This window comes from Suillus paluster, assembly GCF_016628075.1.
Source record: "Suillus paluster strain FC165 chromosome Unknown EDB91scaffold_20, whole genome shotgun sequence".
Taxonomy (NCBI): Eukaryota; Fungi; Basidiomycota; class Agaricomycetes; order Boletales; family Suillaceae; genus Suillus; species Suillus paluster.
Genome location: NW_024537580.1, coordinates 309,142 through 335,561, shown reverse-complemented (window position 1 = coordinate 335,561; position 26,420 = coordinate 309,142). Strand labels below are relative to the sequence as shown.

The 26,420-nt window shown below is 49.1% G+C and overlaps 9 protein-coding genes across 9 annotated transcripts; 5 read left to right on the top strand and 4 right to left on the bottom strand.

Moving 5' to 3' along the window:
- Positions 1-125: 125 nt before the first annotated feature.
- EDB91DRAFT_1236879 (S-adenosyl-L-methionine-dependent methyltransferase) lies at positions 126-4,657 on the bottom strand (the record flags this gene model as incomplete). The annotated part of the gene is made up of 19 exons (XM_041321516.1): positions 126-254; positions 306-398; positions 453-547; positions 597-671; positions 719-759; positions 805-1,035; positions 1,087-1,350; positions 1,409-1,642; positions 1,698-1,886; positions 1,936-2,336; positions 2,388-2,695; positions 2,729-3,021; positions 3,072-3,184; positions 3,232-3,441; positions 3,467-3,688; positions 3,736-3,958; positions 4,018-4,088; positions 4,144-4,377; positions 4,520-4,657. The coding sequence occupies 19 exons, from the start codon at positions 4,655-4,657 to the stop codon at positions 126-128; spliced, it is 3,564 nt and encodes a 1,187-aa protein (XP_041178161.1).
- A 1,756-nt stretch (positions 4,658-6,413) lies between these two features.
- Positions 6,414-8,192, bottom strand: EDB91DRAFT_1081354 (kinase-like domain-containing protein; the record flags this gene model as incomplete). Its single annotated transcript, XM_041315371.1, has 13 exons — positions 6,414-6,514; positions 6,573-6,773; positions 6,837-6,915; positions 6,970-7,049; positions 7,103-7,289; positions 7,344-7,385; positions 7,440-7,487; positions 7,539-7,638; positions 7,695-7,738; positions 7,793-7,922; positions 7,970-7,988; positions 8,048-8,087; positions 8,151-8,192. The coding sequence occupies 13 exons, from the start codon at positions 8,190-8,192 to the stop codon at positions 6,414-6,416; spliced, it is 1,113 nt and encodes a 370-aa protein (XP_041178160.1).
- A 597-nt stretch (positions 8,193-8,789) lies between these two features.
- On the top strand, positions 8,790-10,080 carry EDB91DRAFT_1247529 (uncharacterized protein; the record flags this gene model as incomplete). Its single annotated transcript, XM_041322824.1, has 7 exons — positions 8,790-8,828; positions 8,875-9,107; positions 9,165-9,427; positions 9,481-9,526; positions 9,582-9,859; positions 9,908-10,008; positions 10,066-10,080. The coding sequence occupies 7 exons, from the start codon at positions 8,790-8,792 to the stop codon at positions 10,078-10,080; spliced, it is 975 nt and encodes a 324-aa protein (XP_041178159.1).
- An 844-nt stretch (positions 10,081-10,924) lies between these two features.
- EDB91DRAFT_1278424 (uncharacterized protein) lies at positions 10,925-15,871 on the top strand (the record flags this gene model as incomplete). The annotated part of the gene is made up of 14 exons (XM_041324694.1): positions 10,925-12,150; positions 12,197-12,289; positions 12,347-12,546; positions 12,594-12,692; positions 12,744-12,848; positions 12,903-13,408; positions 13,458-13,566; positions 13,621-13,869; positions 13,922-14,431; positions 14,482-14,608; positions 14,646-14,889; positions 14,939-15,124; positions 15,176-15,571; positions 15,625-15,871. 14 exons carry the CDS (start codon positions 10,925-10,927, stop codon positions 15,706-15,708), a joined length of 4,134 nt encoding a protein of 1,377 aa, XP_041178158.1. The 3' UTR covers positions 15,709-15,871.
- A 130-nt stretch (positions 15,872-16,001) lies between these two features.
- EDB91DRAFT_1247527 (uncharacterized protein) lies at positions 16,002-16,391 on the bottom strand (the record flags this gene model as incomplete). Its single annotated transcript, XM_041322823.1, has 1 exon — positions 16,002-16,391. The coding sequence occupies one exon, from the start codon at positions 16,389-16,391 to the stop codon at positions 16,002-16,004; it is 390 nt and encodes a 129-aa protein (XP_041178157.1).
- A 57-nt stretch (positions 16,392-16,448) lies between these two features.
- On the top strand, positions 16,449-20,716 carry EDB91DRAFT_1236874 (THO complex subunit 1 transcription elongation factor-domain-containing protein; the record flags this gene model as incomplete). The annotated part of the gene is made up of 15 exons (XM_041321515.1): positions 16,449-16,631; positions 16,684-16,777; positions 16,829-17,263; positions 17,312-17,589; positions 17,635-18,119; positions 18,170-18,385; positions 18,416-18,492; positions 18,550-18,824; positions 19,294-19,327; positions 19,381-19,640; positions 19,699-19,948; positions 19,995-20,037; positions 20,088-20,231; positions 20,285-20,515; positions 20,572-20,716. The coding sequence occupies 15 exons, from the start codon at positions 16,449-16,451 to the stop codon at positions 20,714-20,716; spliced, it is 3,150 nt and encodes a 1,049-aa protein (XP_041178156.1).
- A 7-nt stretch (positions 20,717-20,723) lies between these two features.
- On the bottom strand, positions 20,724-23,046 carry EDB91DRAFT_294197 (uncharacterized protein). The gene is made up of 7 exons (XM_041326746.1): positions 23,031-23,046; positions 22,661-22,983; positions 22,437-22,610; positions 22,309-22,374; positions 21,553-22,257; positions 21,405-21,500; positions 20,724-21,357 (listed from the first exon to the last, which is right to left on the bottom strand). Exons 2-7 carry the CDS (start codon positions 22,754-22,756, stop codon positions 20,836-20,838), a joined length of 1,659 nt encoding a protein of 552 aa, XP_041178155.1. The 5' UTR covers positions 22,757-22,983; positions 23,031-23,046; the 3' UTR covers positions 20,724-20,835.
- EDB91DRAFT_1236872 (uncharacterized protein) lies at positions 22,990-23,603 on the top strand (the record flags this gene model as incomplete). The annotated part of the gene is made up of 3 exons (XM_041321514.1): positions 22,990-22,992; positions 23,046-23,279; positions 23,337-23,603. The coding sequence occupies 3 exons, from the start codon at positions 22,990-22,992 to the stop codon at positions 23,601-23,603; spliced, it is 504 nt and encodes a 167-aa protein (XP_041178154.1).
- A 615-nt stretch (positions 23,604-24,218) lies between these two features.
- On the top strand, positions 24,219-26,053 carry EDB91DRAFT_294104 (uncharacterized protein). The gene is made up of 8 exons (XM_041326745.1): positions 24,219-24,468; positions 24,593-24,702; positions 24,752-24,805; positions 24,855-24,923; positions 24,986-25,131; positions 25,194-25,514; positions 25,606-25,750; positions 25,817-26,053. The coding sequence occupies exons 1-8, from the start codon at positions 24,354-24,356 to the stop codon at positions 26,006-26,008; spliced, it is 1,152 nt and encodes a 383-aa protein (XP_041178153.1). The 5' UTR covers positions 24,219-24,353; the 3' UTR covers positions 26,009-26,053.
- The last annotated feature ends 367 nt before the right edge of the window (positions 26,054-26,420 follow it).

Genomic DNA, 26,420 nt, shown 5'->3' with positions numbered 1-26,420 from the left:
GAAGAGTCATTGCCTTGACATGAATATTATACAGGTTGAGTTTGTGCTGGTATGGACATCTTACAATGATACTCGCTAATACTTAAGTTGTTTTTCCAATAGTTCGCCAATATCGTTACACGAGTTCAGTCAGCCTCTATCATGATGGCATCCTCATGCTCTTTCAACCACTTCTTCATCAACACTTTCCTTAACTCGCGACCGATCGCCATTGAGACTGGCCATGGCACGGCATTCCCAATCTGCCTATGCATCTATGTCCTTCGATCAGTGTGCAGTGGGGAGGTTGGCATTTTAGTACACACCGTCATGACACGATCATTCTCCGCATAGAACACAAACTTGTCGGGAAAGCCTTGCGAGCGAGCAAGTTCGCGCACCGTAAAAGTGCGTCTGCACTGCACGATTTGTAGTCGTTGGTTAGCTGCGCTTTAGTGGAATCAATGACGCACATAAGGATTAAGCACACGCGATTGCTTTGCGCTTGGGTCGACGTTGGTAACGGTAGCTTGAAAGTAACTGTCCTTATCAACTCGTCCGTAAAGACCTATCATACACCATAAGATATGCATACCCCTTTTTCACGAATAGCGTACCTGCTCTGAAACCTGCGCGTGCAACGGCCGAGGCTGGGTTTGCGAAGTACCACTCCCAGAGGTCAGGTCGAAGGTCTGATATTCTCGTCAACGTTGTGAAATCCTACAAAGACGACACATACTCCTGTAGTCTGCACCCGCCTTCAGCGGTATATTTACAACTCTGCGCAGGTTTAAAAAAAATCTCCTCAATGAAGATGTCACCGACCTTTCGACCTTAATGTCCTCGTAGGTTCGCGTATAGTGTTGCAGATCTTTCGAAGGTTCTTCACGACACCACGTTTGGAACGCCGTCGTTGGGTCATGCTCATACTGTACACCCTCTCCGGAGTATCCGCACCAGGGGCGATCTTTCTTGCATGCCTCAAGGGGGATCGTCCGAGCGCGCTCCCGTTCCTCTCGGCGTATTTTTGGATCCGTGGATGGCCTTGGGTTTACCCTGTAACCAATAAAGAGTGAGCGTAGCACGGTATGGGTAATGAGACTGTACCAGTCGAATCGAGGAAGGTCGCTGATGGCTTCATCAATAGAGACGAATTTGTGCGGTGCGTAACCCTCCTGTGTCCAGATTGGTGTGATATGGTGTCCTACTGGCAATTTGATTTCTAGAGCGTCCACCACAGGGAAGGCGTGCGTAGGTTGCGGGAGTTGAGGAAGCGGATAACCGTACTTTGCCGCGACCATGAAAAACCGCACACGGATTTGAGGTGTGCCATAGTGCCCAGCTTGTAGGATTGCGAAGCGTAGTTGGTACCTGATTAGTATGATACTCAGACAGTATTTTCTAATTAGGTATGCGAAACGACGCTCACTTCATGTCAGTCATTGCCCGGATCAAGAATTTCAAACCGCCCATGAAAATACCTTCTCGCACTCTATGCTTCCCGGCTTGTCGTGCCTTCAGACTGAACGACAAGAACCCACGCACGTTCTCAAAGAAGCAGTATTTCGGCTGCATGAAGTCAACCCACGACAAGACGGTAAGGATAAGGTTGCTCTTGCGGTCGTTTGCTTTGACAAACATATTCAGACGCGAATGGGGCTGGCTAAGATACATTGTCAGTTTGATCAGCAAGAGTGTAAAAACACGCTATGACCAACCAAGGAAACCCGGCAATGATACAATCGATCTCCTCTGGTTTTGGAGGGGCGGGGATGTATGGATCCTCTCCGATATCAGGTTCTATTTTCTTCAATCGTGTAATTTCGAGATTGGCACGTGCTTTAATCGCTTCTTGGAGAACTAGGTTGCTGCATTGATTATACACCACCGTATGAGGAGAGTTGGCTCTGTTGATCCCTTGTTAGTATCGCTAAAAAGAAGGAGAAAAATGTGCACTTCAAAGTCTTTGCGGCGCTCGGGGAAATTTCGACTGCATGGGTGACTTCGATGCAACCGGATTCTTCCAGCCCCAATCCGAACGCTCCGGCTCCGGCGAACGGGTCAAATGCACGAAGAGGTTTTTGCTTCTTCAAAAATTCCCGGCTCTGATTCCATTCAGCCAAGTTCTCCGCAGTGCAGTGTTTGCACACTAGGAGATCTTGAGGTGCAAGTGTGTGTTTGTGATCCCAGGAGGTCACATTGAGGCTCGGGAAGGAGTAGCAAGCATAAAAGTGATAGGGCGACATTTCGAGCCATTCTTTGAGCTCTGGCACAGCCGCTCGCACGTAGACATGACACAGTCCAATAAGCCTCGAAATGGGGTAGGTCTTCTCATCTTGCGTGACAAAGAGATGACGCTAAGGAAGCTGGGTCAAATTGAGGTTCGCGCATGAGTTCTTTATCCTCACCTCATCTATAGGCTCTTCCGCGGGTCGGAGGAGGCCCAACCTGTCAATCCTTGCAAAGAGTTTTACTCGAACCGACACAGAGTCCTTATCGCCTGACTGCAGAAAGTGGATACGGGTAATTTGACCAATGTGACATGGTCCCTCCTCAGCCCTGATCATAACAGAATCATGAACATGATATTTGACGCCCTTCCATGCAACGCCACGGTGGATCTTCTGAGGGACGAGTTCTTCCTCTTTCTCCTCGACCATCAAGCACACAGGGCAGCGGTCGTGTGGGTGCTCGCCCTGGCGGCGCTGCAGTCGTTCTTGCGGTATTTCAGTGAATGAAGCATCAAGACTGTTATATATGAACCTGCAGGCGGAAATATCAGCGGGGTTCTCAGAGGTCGCAGGAATGCAGGACTTGTAAAAAAAGTCGTGAGGCTTAACGACAGGCATTTCTTTTGAGGGATCAACGAACTGAACTGAAACTTTCCCGACAATCAGGTTGAATTCGACAGTGCTGCATATGTTGGTCAGAAATAATTCTTGAGGGTGTCCAAGCTGCTCCATGGCTGTCTTCGTGCTGTGCTCAAACCATTCGACATGAACATTTTCATACTCCTCATTGATGTATACAATCTTCCCAAACCTGAAGAAGGGAAGTTGGTGAGTGAAACATATGAGCGCGAAGAGAATTACCAAAAGTAGTCTGCCAGGGTTGCAGTGTCAGGTATGTCTGCTGGATCCGGCAACTCGGGAGGCGGCATCCATTCATTGCCATGTCCGATGACAACAACAATGGTATCTCCAATCTGCGAAGAACATGCAGCTAGACACGAGAAGAATGAATGATACATACTGCATAATCGTTGCCGTCTATCGTGATGTATTTGAGCCAACGTGAACGTGGTCGAAGGCGTTGTTCCGGACGGAATCGAATTTCCCTCCGTGTAGATACTCGCTGCACAAATGTTTTTACCCTCAACAAAAGGTCATCATACGGAATCCTGGGATCACGAGGAGGGGTTGCACCGACAACCACTAGCCGTTCTTTGAACCACCCTGGTCGCTAACTTAGCAATTCGCGGCGTTACATGTGTTGCATTCTGGTTTTCTGGAAGAAGAACAGCCAGATCCTTGCTTCCCCTACTGTGGATCACTGTTACTGGAGGAACACGTGGCCGAGCACGTGGAGCAATGAACTTCGGTATCGAGGGCGCATGCTCTGTCAAAAGGCGTCGGATAATTTTCGTCGCGGACATCTGTTGAGCATTTTCTAGACCTTCGAGCGCATATCTCAGGGCAGTCACGGTAGTCTAAGATTTGTTGCAGTGAAGTTCGGCAGCAATCAAAAGAATCTCACTCTATCCCAAAGATCTCCCTCGTCGGGTGCAGCACCGACAATGAGGGTGTTTGAAAGTTTTTTCACAAAGTCGTGGTATTCGCATTCCGGTTCCCGTATGGCTGACGACACAATCATTTGAATAATGCGGTGTGGTAGGACGAATGCTCTGAACTCGCGTTCGTATCTCTTAGATGGAGCCCCCAAAAGATACCGAGCGTGATCAGTTTCGATGTACATTGGACTGCGCTCGGAAGCCAGTAGAACGTTGAGTGCCATTGGAAAAAAAAAATTGTCACCTACTCTTTATCGTTAGTGTAGTCGATAGAATAGCCAAGGACATTTGTGATGCGGATGTACTGAGGCTCGTCAGTCTTCAAGATCGTCTTCCTGGCCCTCATCTTCGTCGTTCTCTAGCATTGAAGCAACGATACCTGCACCTTCAAGTATATAATCATCGTTATCGTGCCGTTCATCGAGGTAGTCAGCAAGGGAGATCATGACTAGGTCACGAGTAGGGTCGAAAAACGCGAAGTGATCCAGGGTCCGGGTGGGTTTCTGCCCATCATTTCGCGCATCTAAATCCTCACCAATAACAATAAGGTCTTCATTCTCCAGTATCTCGTTAGGCTTCGGTTGATAATATTTCGCTAGGATGGTGTACTGTGAATCGATCAGAAATCTACGGACAAAGATGCCAACGTACGTGCTCGAGGACGTTCATCCGTCTTCCGACGTTTTGGACGCTGCTAGAGAAAGAGGATGTACTGTCAGATATGTACTGTCGTAATCTCAAAGGACGTACTGCACGGTCGTGATCCGCGTCATCGCGGTAACGCCGGCGATTGTTCTGCCCAGAGTCTGTACCACTGGCAGATTCATCTTGCGTGTCTTCCCCCGGAAACGAAACCTCGAACGCGGTCGGTCTACGACGAGGTGGCATCCTTATTATGCTTTCTTGAGCCGTGCAGGGTTCTGCTAAGCAGCGTGGCGCTGAACTTGAAGGGAAGTGAGTCCTAATTGGTATCACTACTATAGTACTAACTCCTATGTTATGTCTTTCCTTTCCAAGCTTCAAGGCCCAACGTTGAACTACTGGTTATATCATGATATCTGAACTAACTCATGCATTACGCCCGCGGGCGTTTACCCCCTTGATCTCATACGCTCGTCCGCGTTCTGTCTCACGTGGCTCCCATCTCAGTGCAGCCCAGAAGAAAATATGCAATCCTGAATTTCTGAACCAACTCCTTGGAGGCGGACATCACATAGGTACGTCGCTGTTTCTGCGCGGTCTATAGTTTCCAAGTTACTAATGACACTCAGATATTAACCTCGGCTGATATAATATATCTCCCTCCGCGGTTCGTGCCGTCACCAGGACTCTCGGTATTGATGACAGCGAGTTCAAAGACCCTTACATCTACTTTCCGATCAATGGATGGCTCGCTGATAATAATCCGGATGTTTTGTGTGGGTCCCTCACCTGGTGTTCAGACTGCCACAGCACCTCGTATTCTATTTTTTTTACCCAATTTCGTGACGATCAAGAGTGGCCAGAAGAAGGTGAAGAGACCTACGGGTCAAGGCCTAGCTACAGGAGAACGGCGCCACTGACGTGGAATGGATGTCCTTATACGACGACTATGGATACACTTGCTTCGGGACGCGACCTCTCAAGCTGTCAAAGGAGAAAGCGTTTAGATTGATTGACCTCCAAGAGAATGAGATATCTGAGCTCGAGTCTACTGGCAAACAGTGTAAGTCTAGCGGGACGGACCAGGAAGATAAAGTAGCCTAGCGACCTACGGAATGGTAGTATAACACGTCATATGTATGGAAATGTAAGTTGATGTTATCTGGTACCGCACAACGATGGACGTAGACACGCCGCGCAGGACTCTGAGACAACTATGACTTGTTAGATAAACCCGTGTCAAAGACGTGTCTGTTTGGGGTTGACTGGCTCATCCAAGTATCATATAGGCTTGAAGTAAACACATCGGCGCTCAGTTAAGGACGGTAATCCCCACATCGAACAAGCAGGCGTCGCGTTCTATTCCGCAGAGGTGGAGGCGTTCTGTGCTCGTCATAATCGCTGGTGTACTTCAAGGGCAAGCTTGAGTTGGGACTTTCTGGGAGGTACTGATCACCACGAGTTGAACCTTGCGAGACTGGCACGTGCTGGTTCCTGGAAGATGTCACCCACGTGGTTTTGGACAGGTCGTGGGCTTCAATTCAAGCAGTACTACTAGTGCGAGACGCTGAGACACTTCAGTGATCTCGTTGAACACGCACCAAGAGATTAGAACAAGTCTTCGAGGATGTCCCACCCCCCATCATAGAAGAATGAGAGGAACATGCACCGTACAAATCATTGTTGCAATAGTACTCGACAATACAAATGACATGGATCTACAACAGTTCTACTCGTTTGGATTGCGAGTAGTTCTACCCCCACATGCATCGGAGAGATATTGGTACATACAACCTTACTTGCTTATTATGCAGAGTTGGAAACATTACAAGTGATGGGTTCCGGAAGAGATGGTAGTAGTGAATTATTTGCGCAACCAGTGTCCGCGCTCAAAAAACATGCACTCCTGTTATGCAGTAGTAAAAGAAAAGAACTTGCGTATATGGATCACGTCACGACAGATATCCAGATGAAAACGAGATGGGACTACACGAAGATTCATTCACGTTGCTGGTGTAGTTCCTGCTGGTGCGTCTGGCCCTGCTAGTGCACCTTCGGGTACACCGTTCGCTGATGTAGACGTGTCCCCGACCTGATGGAAATCTGTAAACGCACCAAAGAGATCGTGAGCGTCGTGCCAGCCGATTGTGGGAAACCTAACCTAGAATCTCGCTATACATCATGACCTTCCACGTGTCAACAGGCAGGTCAGCATCGTTGAAGCTCCAGTCAAACTTCTCAGAAGCCACCGGCTCGTCGGTCGGATCATGATATGGTGCCACATATTCATGAACAAGTGACTCGGTCGCATCTATCCGTTTCCGAGGGTCGAAGACGAGCATCTTTTCCAGAAGATCCAAAGCTATCGGATTCGTGGAGCATCAGTACAACCGCGCCACTAAAACCCGGGAAGATGGTGCCTTACCATCTGCATCGGTAGTTCGGAGCTTTTGGCTAAAAGGCACGCGCTCGCGTTTGGGCAGACTTTGCACAAAACGGAGAGTCTGCAGCGATCGATTAACGTGGGAATGGGCTGATATCTCAGAAGTACTACCCACGTTTTCGCTTGCGATAGTTTCAATGACATCATCGGGAGGGGTGCCCAATAGTTCAGTGATTATGGAAAACTGATTGACATCTTTGAACGAAGGCAGTGTCAGAAGGCGAGACTGGAGGCGCGTAGGTACTCACGATCTTTCCCGGGGAACAACGGTTTCCCTTCGAGCATCTCTGCGAATATGCAGCCTGTACTCCAGATGTCTACCGCAACATCGTACTTCTGCCAGGTCAACATAATTTCGGGGGCACGGTAATATCGCGTCGAGACATAGCCGGTCATTTGAGGGTCCTGGATCCGTGCTAATCCGAAATCGCAGATCTATGAGAAGCAGATGACATCATGTCGTATCCCGTGTTGATGAGACCGACGAACCTTCAAGTCACAGTTCTCGTTGACAAGGATGTTACTAGGTTTCTGTACACCTGTCTTGTAAGATGGACTCGAACAGAAAAAGAACAAAACACGCACGAGGTCGCGATGCACGACACCCGCGGAGTGGACATATTTTAGTCCACGCTAGATCAGATCAGACGGAAGAAGGAAAATAATTGTAATATTATCACATACCAGAATCTGATACAGGAAGTATTGAACGAACTGCTTCTCCAGGGGGCGCGACGTCAGTAGTCGATGGAGGTCCGTGCCGAGCAGTTCGGTAACAAAATACCTGTCATGGTCAAGTACTTCAAGGGGTATGGGGCGCAGGGTAGGGTAGGGACATACAAATCTTCAAGTGGTGAGATGAACACATCACTAAGGCTGATAATCTACACGTGTATATGTGTGATCAATAAATTCGGCGTGGCGTGTTTGAGACGTACGTTCTCGTGTTGTATGTGCTTGAGGAGCTTGAGCTCACGGTATGTTCGCTTGCTCAATACTGGGGTACTGAAGGGTTTCATAATCTTCTTGATTGCAACAGAAGTCCCAGTGAGTTGATCCTTGGAAGAGCTGCGCCACCCATGAGCGTCATATGTCGGTCTTGGGCTTGCACATACCAGACAAGGCCAAATGCCCCTACAGACATCTCAGTTAGTCTGGGCATCGATTAGGTTGAGATAATAGTTCAGACTCACCCATTCCAACAGGCTGTAGATCGACATAGCGGGTAGTTACCTATGAAATCAGCATATCGTGAACCAATCATATCATGTTCAAGGACATATGCAGGCAACACACCTCGAAAGATGTGCCAAATATGCTGAGCTTGACAAAAGACATGACACTCTTGGACCCGGAGAGTTGAAAGGGATAGAGAGGGATTCGGCGACCAGAAGAAAGACTGGTAAAGTGCGCTTGTTGACTCAATGATGGCGAGGAGGGAAAGATGTAGATAGTGCTGACCACCGAATCCAAATCTAACTTTAAGAATTGGAAACCTGAATTCATCTGCCTACTGTGCCAGGGGTCCCGTGACGCCCTAGGCTTGCCCTAGGCCTCTAGTACTACTAGTTCAAATTCACTGCTAAAGTACTGCGGAGATCGACCTCCTCTTCTGATCTTAGAATTATTTCCTTAGCGATTGCGTGTCAGAAAGAAGGCTGAGAAGAGATTTAACGATGAAAATATTGTGAATGCAGCTGCTGAGTGTCAGTGACTGGGGGCTTACATCAATGCAGGCAACGATCTGTGCTTGAGATCGATCCGCTGAAGCAAACACGAGGTGCAAAACGGAAGAAATTTGGTTAGTGATAATTGTTGCCAGAAATAAGTGACGCGGTTACGAAACGGCGTCCGTCTGCGCTTGTCTGACATTTCTCAGGCCCAGACCGAATTTGCCCGGCTCACGGTCATCTAACTGACTCTCCATCCACCAAAATGTCCTTCATTCGAGCAGCGACGATCGCCCGTTCTGTGGTGAGTACCTATGAAACTATGTCAGTCTTACTCTCAATGTGTATAGGCAACGAACAGCTGCAGACGTTACTCGGTCGAAGCTGGTGCGAAGAAATCATCTAACCTCGGACTTTACCTGGGCGGCGCTGGTCTCGTTGGTCTTGGGACGTATGTGTATATGGGTTTCGGTACTGCGCAGGCGGGAATTGCCAAGAAGGACCTGAAGAGCCCTCTTGACCCGTCAAAATACATCGACCTCAAGCTTAAGAGGGTAGAGCCTTACAATCACAACACCGCTAAGTGAGCGGCGTTAAGCTATGTTCCATGTACAACCCGCGACTCATCTCTGTCCCTCAGGTTTGTGCTTGAGCTCGGAAAGGGCGAGGCTTCGCTTCTTCCGGTTGCTTCCTGTGTTTATATTGAGACTCCGGACTTTAAGGATGCCAAGGGCGAGCCTATGCATCGCCCGTATACCCCCATTTCAGCGTCTGACCTTGAAGGAGAGCTGGTTTTTATCATCAAAAAATACGAGACAGGCAATGTCTCCAAGCACATTCACTCTCTCAAGGCTGGGGACACTCTAAAAATCAAAGGTCCTCTCGCAAAATGGTCTTGGAAGAGTGAATATGGGTTTTCGCTGTTTCAGAATGCTTGGATTCTGATCCTCTTTTAGTGAATGAGCTGGAAGAAGTTGGCCTCATTGGTGGTGGAAGTGGAATGTAAGGATGCTGGTCTTATACTTACGTCACGCTGAGCTCAAGTGTGCGGTCACAGCGCTCCACTCTACCAGGTCCTGCAACATGCTCTTGCAGACAAGTCGAACAAGACCAAGTTCAAGCTTCTGTACGCCAATGTTACTGAGCAAGATATCCTACTTCGCGAGGAGTTCGACGCCATGAAGAAAAAATACCCCGATACTTTTGATGTCGTATATGTTCTTGACAAGGGCGATGCTAACTGGAAGGGTTCCACTGGATACATTGGCGCTGACCTCATTAAGCAGCACATTGCACCGCCATCACTGGGCGAGAAAGTGAAGGTCTTCATCTGCGGTATGAACAACACAGTTGGAATGCGTCAACAGCTAAATACCCTCATAGGTCCGCCTGGACAGGTTGTCTCGATTGCAGGCAAGAAGAATGGTATGAAGCAGGGTGAACTAAAGGGTGTTCTTAAGGAGTTGGGTTACACCGAAGACCAGGTAAGTGACCATGGTACCCAACAAGCTATCATGTCATTGAAGGTATCTCTTTTTTAGGTGTATAAATTCTGAGCAGAAGATATTATCAAGTAGATGCTGTATAGAAGTCCTAGAGCGATATATGTCCCATTCTTGCAATTGGATAAGAGCCCAGAGGTATCGAGACCTTAATTTCAATCACACCACGTTCCGAATTTATCTGCGATGTCAAATGGTAAAGCCGTTTGCTGGATACCATTGGAAGAGGGCCCACCATTGCGGAAACGCCGTCCAACCCACCGCGAACCTCAAGCTCTGGCTGTATGGTTACTCCCACTCCATACAGCAAAATACCGACACAACGCTGTAGTAAGCGTATTGATATTGGCCGGGTTTTCGAAAACCATCACCATCAACTGCAAGTCTCGCTCACGTGTCTTCTCATTGGCGGCACGGATTCATCATAGCACGTTCGTCTGCGGCGTTCCATATACACGGCCGTGATCAGCGGACACACCTTGATAGTGCGTGCCATCAGTATGAAAGGGAATGAGTATGTAAGGCGCATATCTTTACACTCATAGCGCTCCAATCAGCCCCTGTGTCACCGAGTAATATCAGTGGTTTCCTTTGTCTTGTATCTCTGCATATCTGCGGTACAAAGGGACGAACCTTGTCGTATTACATAAGCATCTGCCCAAGTGCCATATGATACGCGTAGGGTTCAACGCCGTCTACCTGATTTCATCTCCGTCTTCAAGATCGTAGTAATTGGGCGTCTGGATTTTCATGATTCAGATCTGAGCGACTAGTACTTGCTAGTCTTGATCAGCCCGCACAACGATAAAGCTATCTCATCGTATTATTTGTGCTGCGCGGCTACTCCTGTACGAATCGAATCTCGACTTTACAACCATACTACTCGGCGCGTTGCAGCATGGACAACACCAGCAGCAGCGGCAGCAGTAATAACAACAAGTCCGTGCGCCGCCAACCGACTCCTCCGGATACAGAAGTTCCAAAAGCTCCGGGCACAGTTACTCCAGACAGTTTTTACGCGTCGGCTTCAAAATCGAGTTTAGGGCCCCCACCATTGCCATTGCGCCCAAAGAGCAATGCAGGGTCTGCCCACACAAAGGTCAGCATCGAACCCCCGCCAACCTATGACACTGTATTTCGCGAGCCCCAGCTTGTCTCAGAGGACACAATCGGTAACGATCAGGTCCCTGCGCTCATCCCAGCCGATGACCATCACAATTGGTCGGCTGTCCAGCCCAAATGGGCCGAAGATGACTGGACCAAAAATGAGGCTTGGGGTGAACCGATGCCGTGGGATAGTTCATGGGCCGGTGGTACGACAAACAAGGTCATGGATCTTGATGCGCGGGACCAGGAGGAGGAGACGAACTGGTGGGATGCGGAGCTGCGGGAAACTAAAGCCCGTCCAGGGCGGGGAATGCTACCGCCTTCCGTCGCTGAATTGTTGCACAACCCTGAACATTCGTTGTTCTCGGTGAGCGTAACCGCACCTGACATGAGGCCGTCTAGCGATGTATCGCCTTTCACTCTTCCGAGCCACGACGAAATCCTTCGCGCTGTTCCTCACGCCAATACATACTACTGTAGACGACACCATGGTTGGGTGTTCCTCCAATGGAAAACATCCACTATTTTCCCCCCCTTTGCAAAATCATTCGACTCCAAACAGCATCCATCCCTCCCTGACCAAGATCGTCGTAAACGTTCTGTCTCTTGCACTGAGGACTCTTTTGAAAAATCCAAGAAAACCCATCATTTCCACTTCTACCCAAAGGCCGTCGATTCGAGCCAGCTCAATCCACCATTCCATCGTGCCCCCTGGGAAGTCTCTTCACAGAGGAAGCAGAAGCGCCGGAAAATCACTTCTCTCAATCTCGATGACATCTCGATCAAAGACTCAGATGTCATGATGAATGATGACCCGCCTGAGGGACATGTAGAGGGCGAACTGCTTGATCTTTATGTCTGCTGCCAGTGCTCCGTCTATTGCATCGCTTCAGAAACTATGCCCGGTGTTATCCCTTTTAGATATGTGGAGGATTTTACGAAGTATAGATATGAACATCCTGCCATCGGGAGGCAGCCCGACGAGTCTGTCGTCAGTGGGTGGGAGACACTAAACACGTACGCCCATCAATTGACTCTGTGACGGTATCTCATCTCCGCACAGAATTGTCGAAAACAAGTTATGGAAAGGCAAGAACGGTCAGCTTCCCATTTCCGGGAAGACGTTCCAGAACAAGATCGGTTGGTCCCCGACTACGTCAGGAGCTTTCATTCTGTTGCTATTCAATGCAGCTCATGAATGATTCATTTGCAGGGAATTTATCTTCAAACAACTTGGGTTCGACCTTGTTACACGCACCGAGGCTCCAGGGACCCCTGAGGAGAGGACAGGGGATTTTCTGACACCTCCAAATTCTGAACCCAACTGTCCGGAAGGCCAGGAGGTACGTATGAAGCTCCTGCGCTTCTGGGTTGAGACGAACGCGTATCTCGTAGACTACCAACGTCGCTTCGGTAAGAAATAGCTTTGGTTCTCTGTGCCACTTACTCATGAAGCGCAGCAACCGCGCTCAAGAACTATACACCACACCCTTTGTATGTCAAAATCGACAGTGCTCGAGAGATGTACCAGCAAGCGATCGGTGCACACCCTGATCAGAGTAAGACTAAGTTTTGTTGTGTCGGAAGACAGAACTGAGCTATTTGTGCAGTCCCGAGATCGTCTTCGTCATATCCATTAGGTTCATTGGCGGAGTATATACCTCTAATGCAGACGTGGAAGGTATTAGGAATAACCCCTACAACATGCTCTCCGGGTAAGCAGTCAAACAAGCTGCCGCTTAGATCTGTTCGGTGTTAACGGCGCTTAGAAATTCTCATCTTCGCCTATATGGCGCAATGCCGGTGTGACCCTGCCAACACAATACTCTACTTTACCCACTTCTACGCAGTTGTCGCCGCAATCCAATCCCTCGGTGGCGTCCCGCCTCAAGAACTACAGACTCTCGTTTTCGAAGAGCGATCTCGTGGGCGGTTCACAGAGGAGGACCTGCAAAATGCAGCCGCGGTTCTCGGATTTGGCAAGGACGGCGCGCTACGCTTGGATCTTGAAGATGACATTGAAGACGATTTCCTTGCGGAGGCGTGGCGGACAGCCGTCAAAAACGCCTGGCGTGATGCGAAGGACTGTACACAACTCCAACGCGACGCGAACGAGGCGTTCAGGGTCATCGCCCAGTCGAGGGGTAGTAAGAGACTGATGAAGCTGTGGTCCGAGTCGTCGAAGAACCAGATGGACCCTTCACGGGCCTATTCGGTATTAGAGGTTTCCGCGGATGTGGATGATGAGCTTGTGTTGACGGTGTTTATGATGCGGGTATGTGGTGTTGCGTAGCCTCATTTGCACTTCTGACGATCGTCAATAGGTTGAGGAGCAGCCCCATCAATCTGACAAATGGCGTGAAGCTTTGAGGACCATTGCAGAAGTGAGGGACAGCAGTCGGCTGCGCCATTTCTTGGAAGAAGGCAAAGATCGTAAGTACCTGCGCAGATTTGTTCTCAATACGCTATTGAATGAAGGCACGTTAGCTGGAGATATCGTAGCGCCAACGCGCGCTGATCTTCCAAGAGGTCTCAATCAACTTGGAAACACCTGCTATTTGAACTCACTGCTTCAATATTTCTACACCATCAAGGAGCTTCGTGAGGCTGTCGCTAGCATGACCAACGTTGACGTGAAGGCTCTTGAAGACGAGAAGTACTCAGAGGATGACCTTAAGCGGCATCGCGTTGGTGGACGGTTGATTACGCGACGCGAGATCCTGCGATCGAAAAAGTGTACGTTTGACATCCATCTTTCATATGTCAAGCTAATATTACTGTAAACTAGTCGTCAGCCAGTTGGCGGATTTATTTTGGCAACTCCAGTATTGTGAGAACCAAGCTGTCACACCGACTATCGATCTTGCCAAGCTAGCGCTCGTAACTTCAAGAGACGAAGAGGAGGAGGAAGCCGACAGGGGCGGTACTGACTCCTCGAATGACACGGATGCGACGCTTGTGGAGGACGGGCCTGTACGATCATCGCATGACTCAAATAGTTCAATTCTCGGGAAACGGCCGCGTGACGAACAACGCATGGACATAGACGTTGATACACCCACGTCTCCTATCACGGAAGAGAAGAATGGATATGTCATGGTGTCCAGGGAATCACCATCTCGTAGATCCAAGTCCCCTCGCCTGAACGGGGAAAGCTCATCAAGCACGATGCCGTTGTCATCCCAAATTTCCGAAGTGGAGATGGTGACCCTTGAGAACTCGCAAGTTGAGGAGCAGAAGAAGCCTCCTCCTTTACCTATGCGCAAGCCTACCCAGTCAGACCCTGTTATGATGTTTGGTAAGGTACACTTTACTCCGAGCGAGGCCATGTCTAAATACTTGGTTTAGGGAAGCAGCATGATGTCTCTGAATGTATGGACAATTGCATGTTCCAGATTGAGATCGCTCTTCTGAAGTTCGACGGGCTGGGCGACTCGGACAATCAGAGTAGCGTTGTGAAGAGGCGAGTCCTTTGGTTTCTATCATACGCCTATATGAACTGTGATTACCAGGCTCTTCTACGGGAAATTACGACAAAGACTTACCCAAGTCCCCGCCCAGCGGCGTCCCCGATCTTCAACACACGAGAAAGAAGACCTCTTCTCGCATCTTCCTGTAAATGTGGCCGATAACGGGTTTGATATCTACGATGGCTTAAGTGGTTACTTTGACGATGTCGTTGATTACGAAGGCGAGAAAGCAAGAATGGAGGTGACGCTGGTTGATCTACCGCCATTATTGCAGATTCAACTTCAGGTGAGGGCCTACCCAGATAGCTCTGCAATATATCTGAACCGGTCGATAGCGGGTGCAATTCAACAGAGAGACCCTTCAACCATACAAATCACAAGCATACGTCAAGTTTGGCGAGACGATATATATGGACCGATTCCTTGATACCGCAGATCCAGGGAAGAAAGCTAGGTCAAAGGAGATACAAGCGGAATTGAACACGCGACGGGAACGTCTGCGCTTGCTGACGCAGGATAAGGTGAGACTTCTATGTGTAGTTCTTGTTCATTGACTGCATCGAGTACCTCAGCATGCACCTTTCCCTGCTTCGCTCAAAAACACACTTGATTTTTTGTCCAAGCAAGAAACGCTTGTTTTCTCAGAGGTCGATGACGAGCTCGTCGCGAACCTCACTGGCGAACCAGAGCTCATCGAGGCTGAGATCGTTGAACTCAAGGACACAATATCGAAGCTAAAGGAGGACCTGGAGAATGTTTGGAAAGACGATACCTCAGTTGCATATGAGCTGACCTCAGTCTTCATACATCGTGGCTCGTCACCATCATTTGGACACTACTTCTTTTATTCCCGACATTTACCGGAGCAACCTGATAACTGGTTCAAGTACAATGACCATCAGGTTACAGAGGTGTCAAAAAACGAGGTTTTGGCTGACACTACAGGGTCTACTGCGAATCCGTACTTGGTGAGTACGCTCACGATGCCATTCCTGATGTGGTTGACCGACTTGCCCCCTAGCTTGTTTTCGCAAAGAAGGACCGGGATATTGTCCGTACTGTAAATCGTTTTGATCCTATGAGTTTTGAAGATATCGATACATGATCTGTAATGCTGATATCCTATGATTCCTTTCATGCACTAACTGTATTATCCCATCTTTGGAGTATGAGCGCATTCATTCGGGGAAGGCATATATATTGTGCATTACCATATCCTTAAGAACATAACATCATATTGACTTGTAGGCAGGTGCAGAGTATGGCACAGCATTAACAGCTTGCTTCAATGTCAGCACGATGTGAACGACTGCGGCAAGTAATGGAGATCAAGAACACTTCAAGAACGGACACTTGATCAATAAAATGGCTTCACCACTCACTGCAGAGACTACCTTGCTAGGGAGAGAGAGCAGGCCCACTAGGATTGCTCTCCGCTGATGCCACAGCGACTCGTTCTGCCTCTACTGATATCGTCTTCTCATTCTCCATGATTTTTGCCTCATCATCGGCCTCGAGGGACGTCAAAAGATCATCCAAGGTTCCCAATATGTCGTCCAATCTCCCTTCAATGCCCTGTGCCATACCATCAGCACTCTCCAGACGCGCCAAAATTTCTATCAAGTCTTCTGTTTCATTACTACCGTCCAATGAGCCGTTTATCACAAGATTGCTCAAATGAGCGATATCTGCTTCAAGACTGCTGTCTAGTTTGCTGTTTGAAGGACCGTTGGTTTCAGTGTCGGTAGTGTTGTTGTTAGACATGATCTTTGCAATCACCAGCGCCATGACAGAATAAGACTAATAAGGAGCGGCATCTCGGCACCAGCTTTCGTACCAACCTCGATGAGCTCACAGGTGCACAGTGTTCAGTCGCTGCTCAAATCCTTCCCCAAGCGTCCGTTCGACCAGAAAGTATTGCATGAACTAGTGGGAAAAGAGGTCCGGAAGTTCCAAGGCAAGTCCTCTGCAGACAACGTCAAAAGTCAATGGGAGTTTCTCCTCAAGAATGAGGTGTTCACCTTGGCGGTACGTGCTCGCTTTCTTGAACTCAGCCAGTCGTGATCAATGCTTGCGACAGGCAAATGAGGGTAGCGCATTGAAATGCGACAGCACCTCGTACTATGACGGTCTTCGCGACAGACTCGACTTGGTACTGACATTCACCGAACACGGTCCGTGGTCTCTCAGTGTAGTTTGTATACGAAGTGCTCACTTCCTAACAGACGTATGCGAGGCAACTTTTCCATTTACTGTCCTTCAGGACCTTCTCGAAACACAGACTATCACGTCTTGCTCGCAGATATTCTCTTGGATTGAGTCAAGCGCTGCTCGACTCACCAAGGAAATGGTTCCCCAGAAAGGCAAGGCGCTCATACTACTGCGCACCCTCAATGATCTCTTGCGTCGGCTTTCAAAAATGGGCTCTACGACGATATTTTGTGGTCGTATATTGACCTTCCTGAGCGGCGTTTTCCCTCTGGGCGAAAGAAGTGGTGTCAATTTGCGAGGAGAATACGGGCCTATGTGGGAAGGTGTCAAGGACATGGAGAAAAGGGACGAGGATGTTACAATAGACTCCGCTAAGGGCCCTGAGGACAGCCAAAAAATGGAGGTGGACGGGGGAAGGAAAGAATCTGTAGAAAACAAAGACAAGGACGGTAGGTCAGAACTCTATCGTCATGTTCTGCAGCTCACGTCGTTCCTAGGTTTCTACACTACATTCTGGTCCCTGCAACTACCTTTCTCCCGACCTCCATTATTTGCTATTTCCAATACATTCACAGAATTCAAGGATGCCGTAGATAAGGTGCTACCCGTCATCAAAGAGGCGACCACGAAGGAGCGCGCCATGATGGGCAATAGAGGCGCCAGCGGTACAAGTAACCTAAAACGAAAACGGGAACCAGAGTTGGGTGAAGCAAGTAATAATAGCGAATATTTCTTCGCAAAGTTCTTGACAAGTCCCGACCTTCTTAACCTAGAGGTATATCTCCGCCCTTTTAACATGCAGACTACTGAGGTTTTGTAGATTGCAGATACCCATTTTCGTCGACAAGTCTTGTTTCAACTCCTCATCCTCCTTCACCATCTCTTATCATTCACCAAAGCTGCAAAAGCTGTGTGGTCTACACCCAGGAACAGATCTCTCCAAATGGACTTTACGCTTGAACCTGTGGATGCGCAGTGGGTCCATGACACCATCGTAAAGGCCTCTGCGGAGTTGCGATCTACTGCTCCAAACGGTCCTACATTCGCCGATACTGTCAATGTCATTCTTGACAGGGAAAAGAACTGGGTGAGGTGGAAGAATGACCTTTGCGCACCTTTTGATAGGGAACCATGGTCAGCTGAAGTGGGTGGCAGAAAGGTGGGGATGGAGGATGCGACGAGGGAAGCTCGCTTGAAGAGAAAGGAGGATCCTGAACCGTGGAAGTGGAACCTGGGGTCTGATTCGCTGACTGAGATATGGGAGATGGGGTACAGGGATTTGTCTGACTTGCAGAATCCCTTCCAGTTGAGACCTATTTTTCTATTTGACGACCTCGTGCTGACTGACCGGCCAGACCGGGTGACGTTAAGGATTTCGTGAAGAAGGTCAAGCAAGAAGATGCTCGTATCGAATTGCGCAGAAAGCAGCTCACGAAGAATGCCGAACGCCTGGCTCAAGCGCGAGCCAAGGCAGCAGCTGCCGCCGCTTCGCAAGAGTCCACTGCACCGCAGGAGACGCCGGCTCCCGCACTACCTCCAGCTGAACCGACCAAAGTAGAGCCACCACCAGCGTTGTTTTCTGCTTTGTTATCAACACCCAGTGCCGCCAGCTCGCCCTTGCATCCATCCCTTCCACCAAAACCTGGTTCATCTCCAATGAAATCATTCGCAGAAATTGGTACATCAAGTCCTGCTCGTCCTCCCACTACTCTCGCACCACCATCCTCAACAATAGTAGCACCCACGCCAACTCCAACTCCAGTTGTATCTGCCCCAGAAGCATCCCCAGCTGCTGTTCCATCGCCCGCTCCTTCTCTTACTGACGATCAGATAGCTCGATATGAAGAAAACCGACAACGCTGGTCATGGCTTGCACTGCGCACGGCACGAGATCAATATCTACAACATTTCGGCAAGATCGGTACGGGAGACGTTGTATTACTTGCCAACGAGATTGAATTGGAAAAGGAACGGGATAAGAATCAAAAGACGCAGAAGGCCGAGGAGATGGTACCTACTCTGTCCACGCAAGGAAACGAGGACCGCAGAGCCGCCAGGGCAGGCGATGCCACGGGGTCTGCAGGAGTTCCGCTGGATGCTGAAGGAGATGTAAAGATGGAAGATCGGTAGTACGGAAGACAATTCGAAATTCAGCTTCGTAGTACAAATTGGGAGGAAGCACGCTGGTCGATTGTGCTATATATTGATCCCCAAGAGCTCTCTCAATACCTACTATTTTTTTCTATGTCGTACTTAGCCCATGATGTACTCGGAAGAGCGCAGTTGCTTGCCGAGACACTGCTAGGCAGCCTCGTGATGGCGTGTCCGCCAGACTTCGGGATGAAATCACAAGTCGGTTCCCAACATTTCGTAAATTTTGCTTTCATCAACTTTCGACGATGTCCACATCCACCGGTTTGCGAGTGCGTACCCCAAATGCATGTCTCGTACTTTGGATGCTCATATTTTGTCGTTATAGCGTGTCCTGGTGACTGGTGGAGCTGGCTACATCGGTAATTACCTCGGAGGACCTGTTCAGCTCGCATTTTGACCGAAATTTATCCAGGCTCGCATGTAATCTACGCTCTACAGCAGACAAGAAGATACAAAGTTATCTCCGTCGACAACCACCACAACTCATTCCCTGCGTCGCTCACTCGTGTGGCCCAAATTGCACGAGACGCACTTCCCGAAAACCCGTCGGAGGCAGACAAGGAGAGCGCAGAAATTGATGCATTTGAGTGCAACTTGACCAGCCCGGAGCAAATAAAAGGCATCTTTGAACGCTATGGAAAGGGTGGAATATGGGGTGTCGTTCACATTGCAGTCAGCACTTATTTTCTTCATGTGGTTTGGTTGGACTGTTCCGAATAATCTTTTTCAGGCGTACAAAGCAGTCGGCGAGTCTGTTGAGATTCCCTTGACATACTACACGAACAACGTTGCTGCTACCGTATCATTGCTTCAGACTATGTCTGACTTTGATTGCACTCGCATTGTCTATTCATCGTCGGCCACCGTCTACGGGACACCCCCTGTGATACCAATTCCCGAAACGACACGTCTGAAAGCAGACAGCCCTTACGGCAAGACGAAGGTCATGTCAGAGATGGTTATCGATGATTTGTGCCACGGTAAGCGTCCCTTTCTGTACCTGAAACCTCACCAACACTCCTTCAGCTGAACCGAACAGATGGCGTGCCATCTCGCTTCGCTACTTCAAGTGGGTTTTCTTCCTGTTATAGATATGTACCGACACTGACTTGTATACAGTCCTGCGGGCGCGCATCCCTCAGGGCTGATAGGTGAGGACCCCCGAGGTCGCCCAGGGAATCTTTTGCCTTTGCTAGCGCATATGGCCATTGGCCGCGTGAATGATGCTACTCTGAAAGTGTTTGGAAATGACTACCCCACTCCGTGAGTCTGTTCAATGCCTCCGGCTGCTGTTCAGGGTTTATGTGTGATTGTAGGGATGGTACCTGCGTCCGAGACTACCTCCACGTACTTGATTTAGCCTCCGGACACTTGCTCGCACTTGACGCTCTTGCGCCTGAATCCACTACCTTTGATAATTGCCCCGACGATGCTCGTTACAAAGCATATAATCTCGGAAAAGGAAAGGGTATGAGCGTCCTCCAGATTGTTGAGGCAATGCGCAAGGCTACAGGATTCGATTTCAAATATGAGATCATTGGGAGACGGCAAGTTTCTTACTCGCCTGTAACAATCATCCCTTGTTCACCAGTTCTTAACCTAGCCGTGGCGACGTTCCTGATCTTACTGCGGATCCTGCGCTAGCTGAAAGGGAGCTGGGCTTCAAGGCGCCGCAGCCTCTCGAGGTTATGTGCCGAGATTTATGGAACTGGCAGACGATGAACCCTCAAGGATATACCCAACAGTAATTTAGTGGAAGTAGAGTCTATCTACACACTTCTAATCTCGGACATGTAGAAGATACCTGCGGCTCTAGCTTACCTGACAATGATATGTAGACGAATGCGGCCCCCCTTAGCAGACATTATCACCTCCTTCTGTTGCATGGGATTTTGAAGTGCTGAACATCATTCAGCTCGGAGAGCCTGGTTCGTTCCTTCACCATCCTTTCCCTACATATCACCGCTTCATCCACATCCATAACTCCGTCCACTTCATCGAGCACTTTATCAACGAGTTCCACAGGAAATATTCCGCGAGTCCTCTTCTCTACACCTAACCTCGTCCACGCTTTCTGTTGTGGTGGGACTCTCTGCGTGGACGCCAGCGGAGCGATGCTTGGATCAACCAAGTACAGCCCGATGATGCGCTGATGTCCCTCCTTTGACGGATCGACCAATGAGAATGGTGTGAAGCGATATTGATAAATATTAGGAAATGCGATGCACAGTCCCTGGCGAATTGGGACGGAGCCAATGTGCTGGTGACAGGGGTCTCCTGTCTGCATACCCCAAGTCTTGAGGGTTATGTCCTGGTGGCCTTTGTTGGGAAATCCAGGCGGTGTCTTAACAGCCATGCGAAATTCGATCGAGTTACCCGTGATGTTGTCCTAAAAACGGTTGAGCGTTTTTGATGACTAGGCGAGAGGTGTCATACACTTGACGAATTATGAAGGACACAAGCAACGATATTCTCGTTCGTCATGCCCTCTACACGCCATTGAAAGCCCTGAAAGGCAGGGCCGCCTGGTTTCTACATCAACTCTATTTTAGGGAATCATAGTCTTGCGAGAAGGAATCCTTACGATGCAAATCTCGTACACGTCAAATATGACCTGAAGTGTTTTCCCCCTGAGTTGTACAGCATTCCGGCGTTCTTCGAGCCCGCCCGGGTAACCAGTGGTGGGGACATCAGGCTCCATTGACCGGCGCATGATCCACTGCCGCTTCTTGCTCTCGTACGCAGACCAATCCGCGAAGTCGCGCGAAAAATCTGGGGCCTCGGGCTCGTCCCACTCTGCCGACGAAGATGGTCCCTGGATTCGCTCTTTAATTGGATTGTCCGCCTTTAAGTCTGTCAGGACGTGCTCGAACATGGGAATGCACTTGGAGATCAACTCCTCGAAGTGGCGATAGAGCGCGTAATAGCAAGGGTGGAGGTTATTTATGTACGAGAGAGCCTTCGCTGTGCCGCCCTCAGAGATAAGGAAGTCGCAGGGTAAAGATGCGAACTCTTGCGAGAGGAAATCTGTGGTAGTCACGTCTGTAACGCTGGGTACTGGCTCAGGGCGAAGAAATTCTTCCCTAGCTGGGTCGTAAGCGAGCGTCCGACCGTAGATGAGAGGGTACAGGTAAGGATCTATGATGTGGCGAGTTAGCTCGTCTCCCTCGCGATATGCCAGTTTGTCTGGAAGTGTTTCCAGGAAACGAGAGAGTTGACGATCGAGGCTTGCGCGCATCGAGTCGTCAAAAATTGCTTCAGACTCCCAGATACGTTCAAAGCAAGAAACCTGACTGTTGGCATGTTAGAATGCATGCGATTGATATTCAAATAATAAGACCTGCCAATTATCCTCGACGTCGCGGAGCTTTGCATAGCCCTGCAACTCCTCCAGAACATATTCAACCTACCCCCCAGACGAGATTACATGATTACATTTCTTCGCAAAATTCAAGCGAGTCTACCGACCTGTCGAGGAGTTAACCAGACTCTGAGGTCGTTACTTGATACGCGCACAGCCGTAGGTTCGGCGAGAGCTTCCGCAGCCCACTGGGCACGGGTTTCTGGACAGTTAAATAAAGTCCACCAGCCCTCCCGACGGCGTAGACATCTAGAAAGTTCGGACATAGCCAAGTCTATTACCTGTGCGTGACTGAGGATTTAATATATTTGAACAAGTTAAATGCACTCACCGTTCTGGCAGGGTCGCCGACTCCTCCCTGAACCCGTGCGCCATTGACAAAGGGGTGAAGGAAAGGCTCACAATCATTCTTTAGCTCTTCGGTCATTCGAGAATTGTAGCCGGGATAGACCAAGCCTACAACTCCCACCGTGCCTCCCCACTCACATACTAGTACTCTCCCAGACTTCCTGAATCCTTGAAGCCTATATGTGATTGTCCCAAAACAGTGCGTTACGTAATGTCGATTGGGGTCGATGGGGTGCTTATGTAGTTCGATTGTCGCAACGAACAACGAGCATAACGCAAACTACGTCCTCCTCATACTAGATAATTCTCGCGATGGTAAGCCATCACGTTCAACTACATTGATTTTGTCTCACCTTGTTCCCCACCAGTCGTCTAGCTGGGAAATCCGGATGTCCAACTCCAAGGGCATCCCATACTACTTCAACGCTAGCACCAAGCAATCAAGCTGGGACGCCCCCTCAGAGTTATCGGATGAGGAGATCAAATCTCTTCCCGGCGCAAACTACTTGAGTGGCGGCAGCAGCGGAGGTGCTGGGACAATCACGGCGAGTCATTTGTTGGTGAAGCACAAGGACAGTCGGCGGCCGTCGAGTTGGAAGGAGGTGTGCATGCATGTGCCTTTCCAGAAAGGGATACGTATTGACTTTGTATGCTCCTAGACGAATATTACGCGCTCTAAGGAAGAGGCTATTGAAATTCTCCGAGGATATCAGGCACAAGTTGGTAACTCGCGCGAAAAGTTTGAAGAGCTGGCGAGTCAACATTCCGACTGTTCATCGCATTCCCAGAAGGGAAACCTCGGTCCCTTTTCGAAAGGTCAGATGCAGAAGCCGTTTGAAGATGCTGCGTTTGCTCTGCAGGTCGGAGAGTTCAGCGACATCATCAGCACAGACAGCGGTGTGCACATCATTTTCAGAACAGCATAGTGCAATTGATGATGAGCAGGGGAAGTTCATGCAAAGAATGTGTTTGTACGTCCATTGGATTGTAGCATTAAGAACATAATATCGCGTTGGATGTATGCGGCTCTGTCGTCGACTCTGATTCTTGAAACTTCAGGCCCAGGCTGAGGTGAAAGGGATTCAATACATGATTTCTCGCATGCCGCTGCAGGCTATATACAAGTTAGCCAGCACATCAGCTCACTACCGCAAAAATTTCAGGAAGATATGGCCTCAATTTCAATTTATAAACCTCCATGAGATTCAGAAGGTTGTCAATGGCGCTGCACCATTGGTGATGCGTGGTATAGAGTCGTCCGGTGGCACTTCGTTATCGTACGTGGCAGTCAGACCTACAGTTATGATGTCATATGGTGTGATCGTCCCGTTCCTCCTTCCCTCCGCGGCTTAGCAGTAGATCTCCCGCTATCGCCATCATACGGTGCTCGTATCACAGTGATATGATCCAGGCGGCCTAGGTTAGGCTTCCATAGAAGAAGGAAGACTCTTGTTCCTCCTTTATTATGAGCGCTGGACGACTCAGGCTTTTTTCGCCATCCCACCAACGAACTTTGGCCACATTTGGCTGTCTTACTACACCTTCAATTTTCACATCTCCTAACATACACAACTTATACCCGAATTTCCTGCCAATCGAAAATTGCAGGGTTTTGCTAGCAGGCGTGACGAAGCGTGGCGACGACACGAGGACCAGGACCATAAACAACCAAATAAATGCCGGGCTTGCCAGGACTTGCCACGTTGCAGACCTTTTGGATTCCGATCATACTTCTCTTTGCGCCTCTTGCCTCTTTCCTTCTATCGCACTGGCAGAGTCCAAAATCAGTAGGTATGTTCTATTCCTTGTTGCTTTAGTGCATTTTTGGAAGGCAATTGGAGCTAGACTTCATTAGCCTGACCAAGTGAACTTGGTGCCCTTGGTTGTTCGAATTAATATCTGAACTATCTTCGAGGATTAGGTGGTCGATCGGACAAGGAAGAAGCCGACTCCCGTGCCCCGGATTACTCGAACTTTGATACTACAAATATACGTGTAACGAAGATCCTCATCCATCCCATCAAGGTATGCGATGACATTGGTTCCCGTTGTGTCGGTAATGTCGATTTTGTAGAGCTGTAAGGGCACGTCTGTCTCAGAGGCAAAGTATACCCTCGAAGGATTAGAAGTCAGTGCATCGAACGCTTTTCTGATAATCATCATTGACTGTGCAGTAGAATGATCGGAGATGGTGTATAATAAGGGCAGATAATAATGCAGTCGTGACTGCGCGAGATGTGGACAAGGTACGCTCTATGCCACTAGTAACACCGCGGTCCAATAGAGTAACTGAAACGATGTTGCATAGATGGTTCTTATAATCCCTCGTATCATTCCGGAGTCCCCATCCCAAGAGGGCGGCTGGCTCGAGGTATCTTTCCCAAAGGAGTCGGGCTGTGAGCCTTTCTCCGTACCATTAAACCCCACTGAGGCAACAGTCCAGAATTGGCAGAAGTGAGTGAAGCTGTGTATCAATACGGCCCGATGTTTTTTGTATTTAACTATTTGTTTTCTAGCCTCGATAATATATCATTGTGGGGTAAGGATGATGTCGAAGGATACGTATGCGAGACCAACATAGGAAGGTCACCCTCGGAGATACTTTCACAATATATGGGGCTACCAGTTCACCTGGCTATGAAGGGCCCTCGGCTGCGGATCTGTCCGCCCACTCAACGGTTTCCCAACCTAGCTGCACCCTCATATTTTCAGGATGGGTATCCTATAATGCTGCTCTCTGAAGAAAGCGTTGCGGCCGTGCAGGAGCAGATCAGAGGAATGGTGGGCGTCCAAGGCGTGGAAGAGAAGTGGTCCAATGAGACTTTGCAGGTAGAAAGGTAAACCCATCTTCATTCGGTCCGAACGTAGGGGCTCGTGCGATTTCGGATCATTGATTGCCTGTCGTGCTTAACTAATGTACGCTTGCAGGTTCCGCCCCAATATAGTAGTCCAAGGAGCCGGCGCACCGTTCTTCGAGGATATACTCACTGAGTTCACCGTCGATTCTCATCGCGAGAGCGTAGACGAGGCATCGCCAATCATTCACCTTGTTTCTAAATGTACTCGTTGTATGGTGCGAATTTCTGGCTGATTTCTTGTTAAAGATAGGAGCTGACCATTTATGTGTTGACTTTCACAGCTACCCAACGTACATCCTGAGACTGGTGTGCTTGACAAGGCGGTGCCATTGAAGGTATTGATGAAGCATCGAAGAGGCCTAGATCCTGCACGGCCCAGTCTATCATGTATGGGGTGCAATGGGATTCTCACCGCAGATGGCGTGGTGAAGGTCGGCGATTGGATCCACGTTCGTAAGATAGGATTCGTATGACTTGAGTTGTCTTGGAAGGTGTTGTCGTGCTTCATATTTATCTGTATCTACGTAGCGCAGACTCATCGACTCCAACGCCAAAGGGGGATTTATTTGAATTTTGGTGAGCGATATGAAATGCCTGCGGTCATGGACAATTACTTCTGCCACAATCTAACGGATACTCTTGGCAGTATTGACACGGTGAGCGTAGCTCCGCATGTTGCATGAGTGTTTACCTATTCGACTCAAAGTGTTGTCAAATCAAAGGGTCTGATGAGCAGGCGTGAGATTGTGGGAGCATTCCAAGATGGGAGCTGATTAGGGGACAACATGCAAGACAGCGCCAAACTGCACGAAGCTCTGAAATGAAATTGTGTCACGCCAATGGTAGGCTGGTTCGTCGTGGCTATTGTGATCAGTGCTACGAGTT

Excerpts from the sequence above, each read along its gene's own strand:
- EDB91DRAFT_294197 (XM_041326746.1), bottom strand. The coding sequence starts at position 22,756 with ATGACCGAAGAGCTAAAGAATGATTGTGAGCCTTTCCTTCACCCCTTT. Across the intron at positions 22,258-22,308 it reads ACGTCGAGGATAATTGGCAG|GTTTCTTGCTTTGAACGTAT; the intron begins GTCTTATTATTT and ends GCCAACAGTCAG. Across the intron at positions 21,358-21,404 it reads TCCTTCATAATTCGTCAAGT|GACAACATCACGGGTAACTC; the intron begins GTATGACACCTC and ends AACCGTTTTTAG.
- EDB91DRAFT_294104 (XM_041326745.1), top strand. The coding sequence starts at position 24,354 with ATGCCGGGCTTGCCAGGACTTGCCACGTTGCAGACCTTTTGGATTCCG. Across the intron at positions 24,703-24,751 it reads TCCTCATCCATCCCATCAAG|AGCTGTAAGGGCACGTCTGT; the intron begins GTATGCGATGAC and ends TCGATTTTGTAG. Across the intron at positions 25,515-25,605 it reads GAGACTTTGCAGGTAGAAAG|GTTCCGCCCCAATATAGTAG; the intron begins GTAAACCCATCT and ends GTACGCTTGCAG.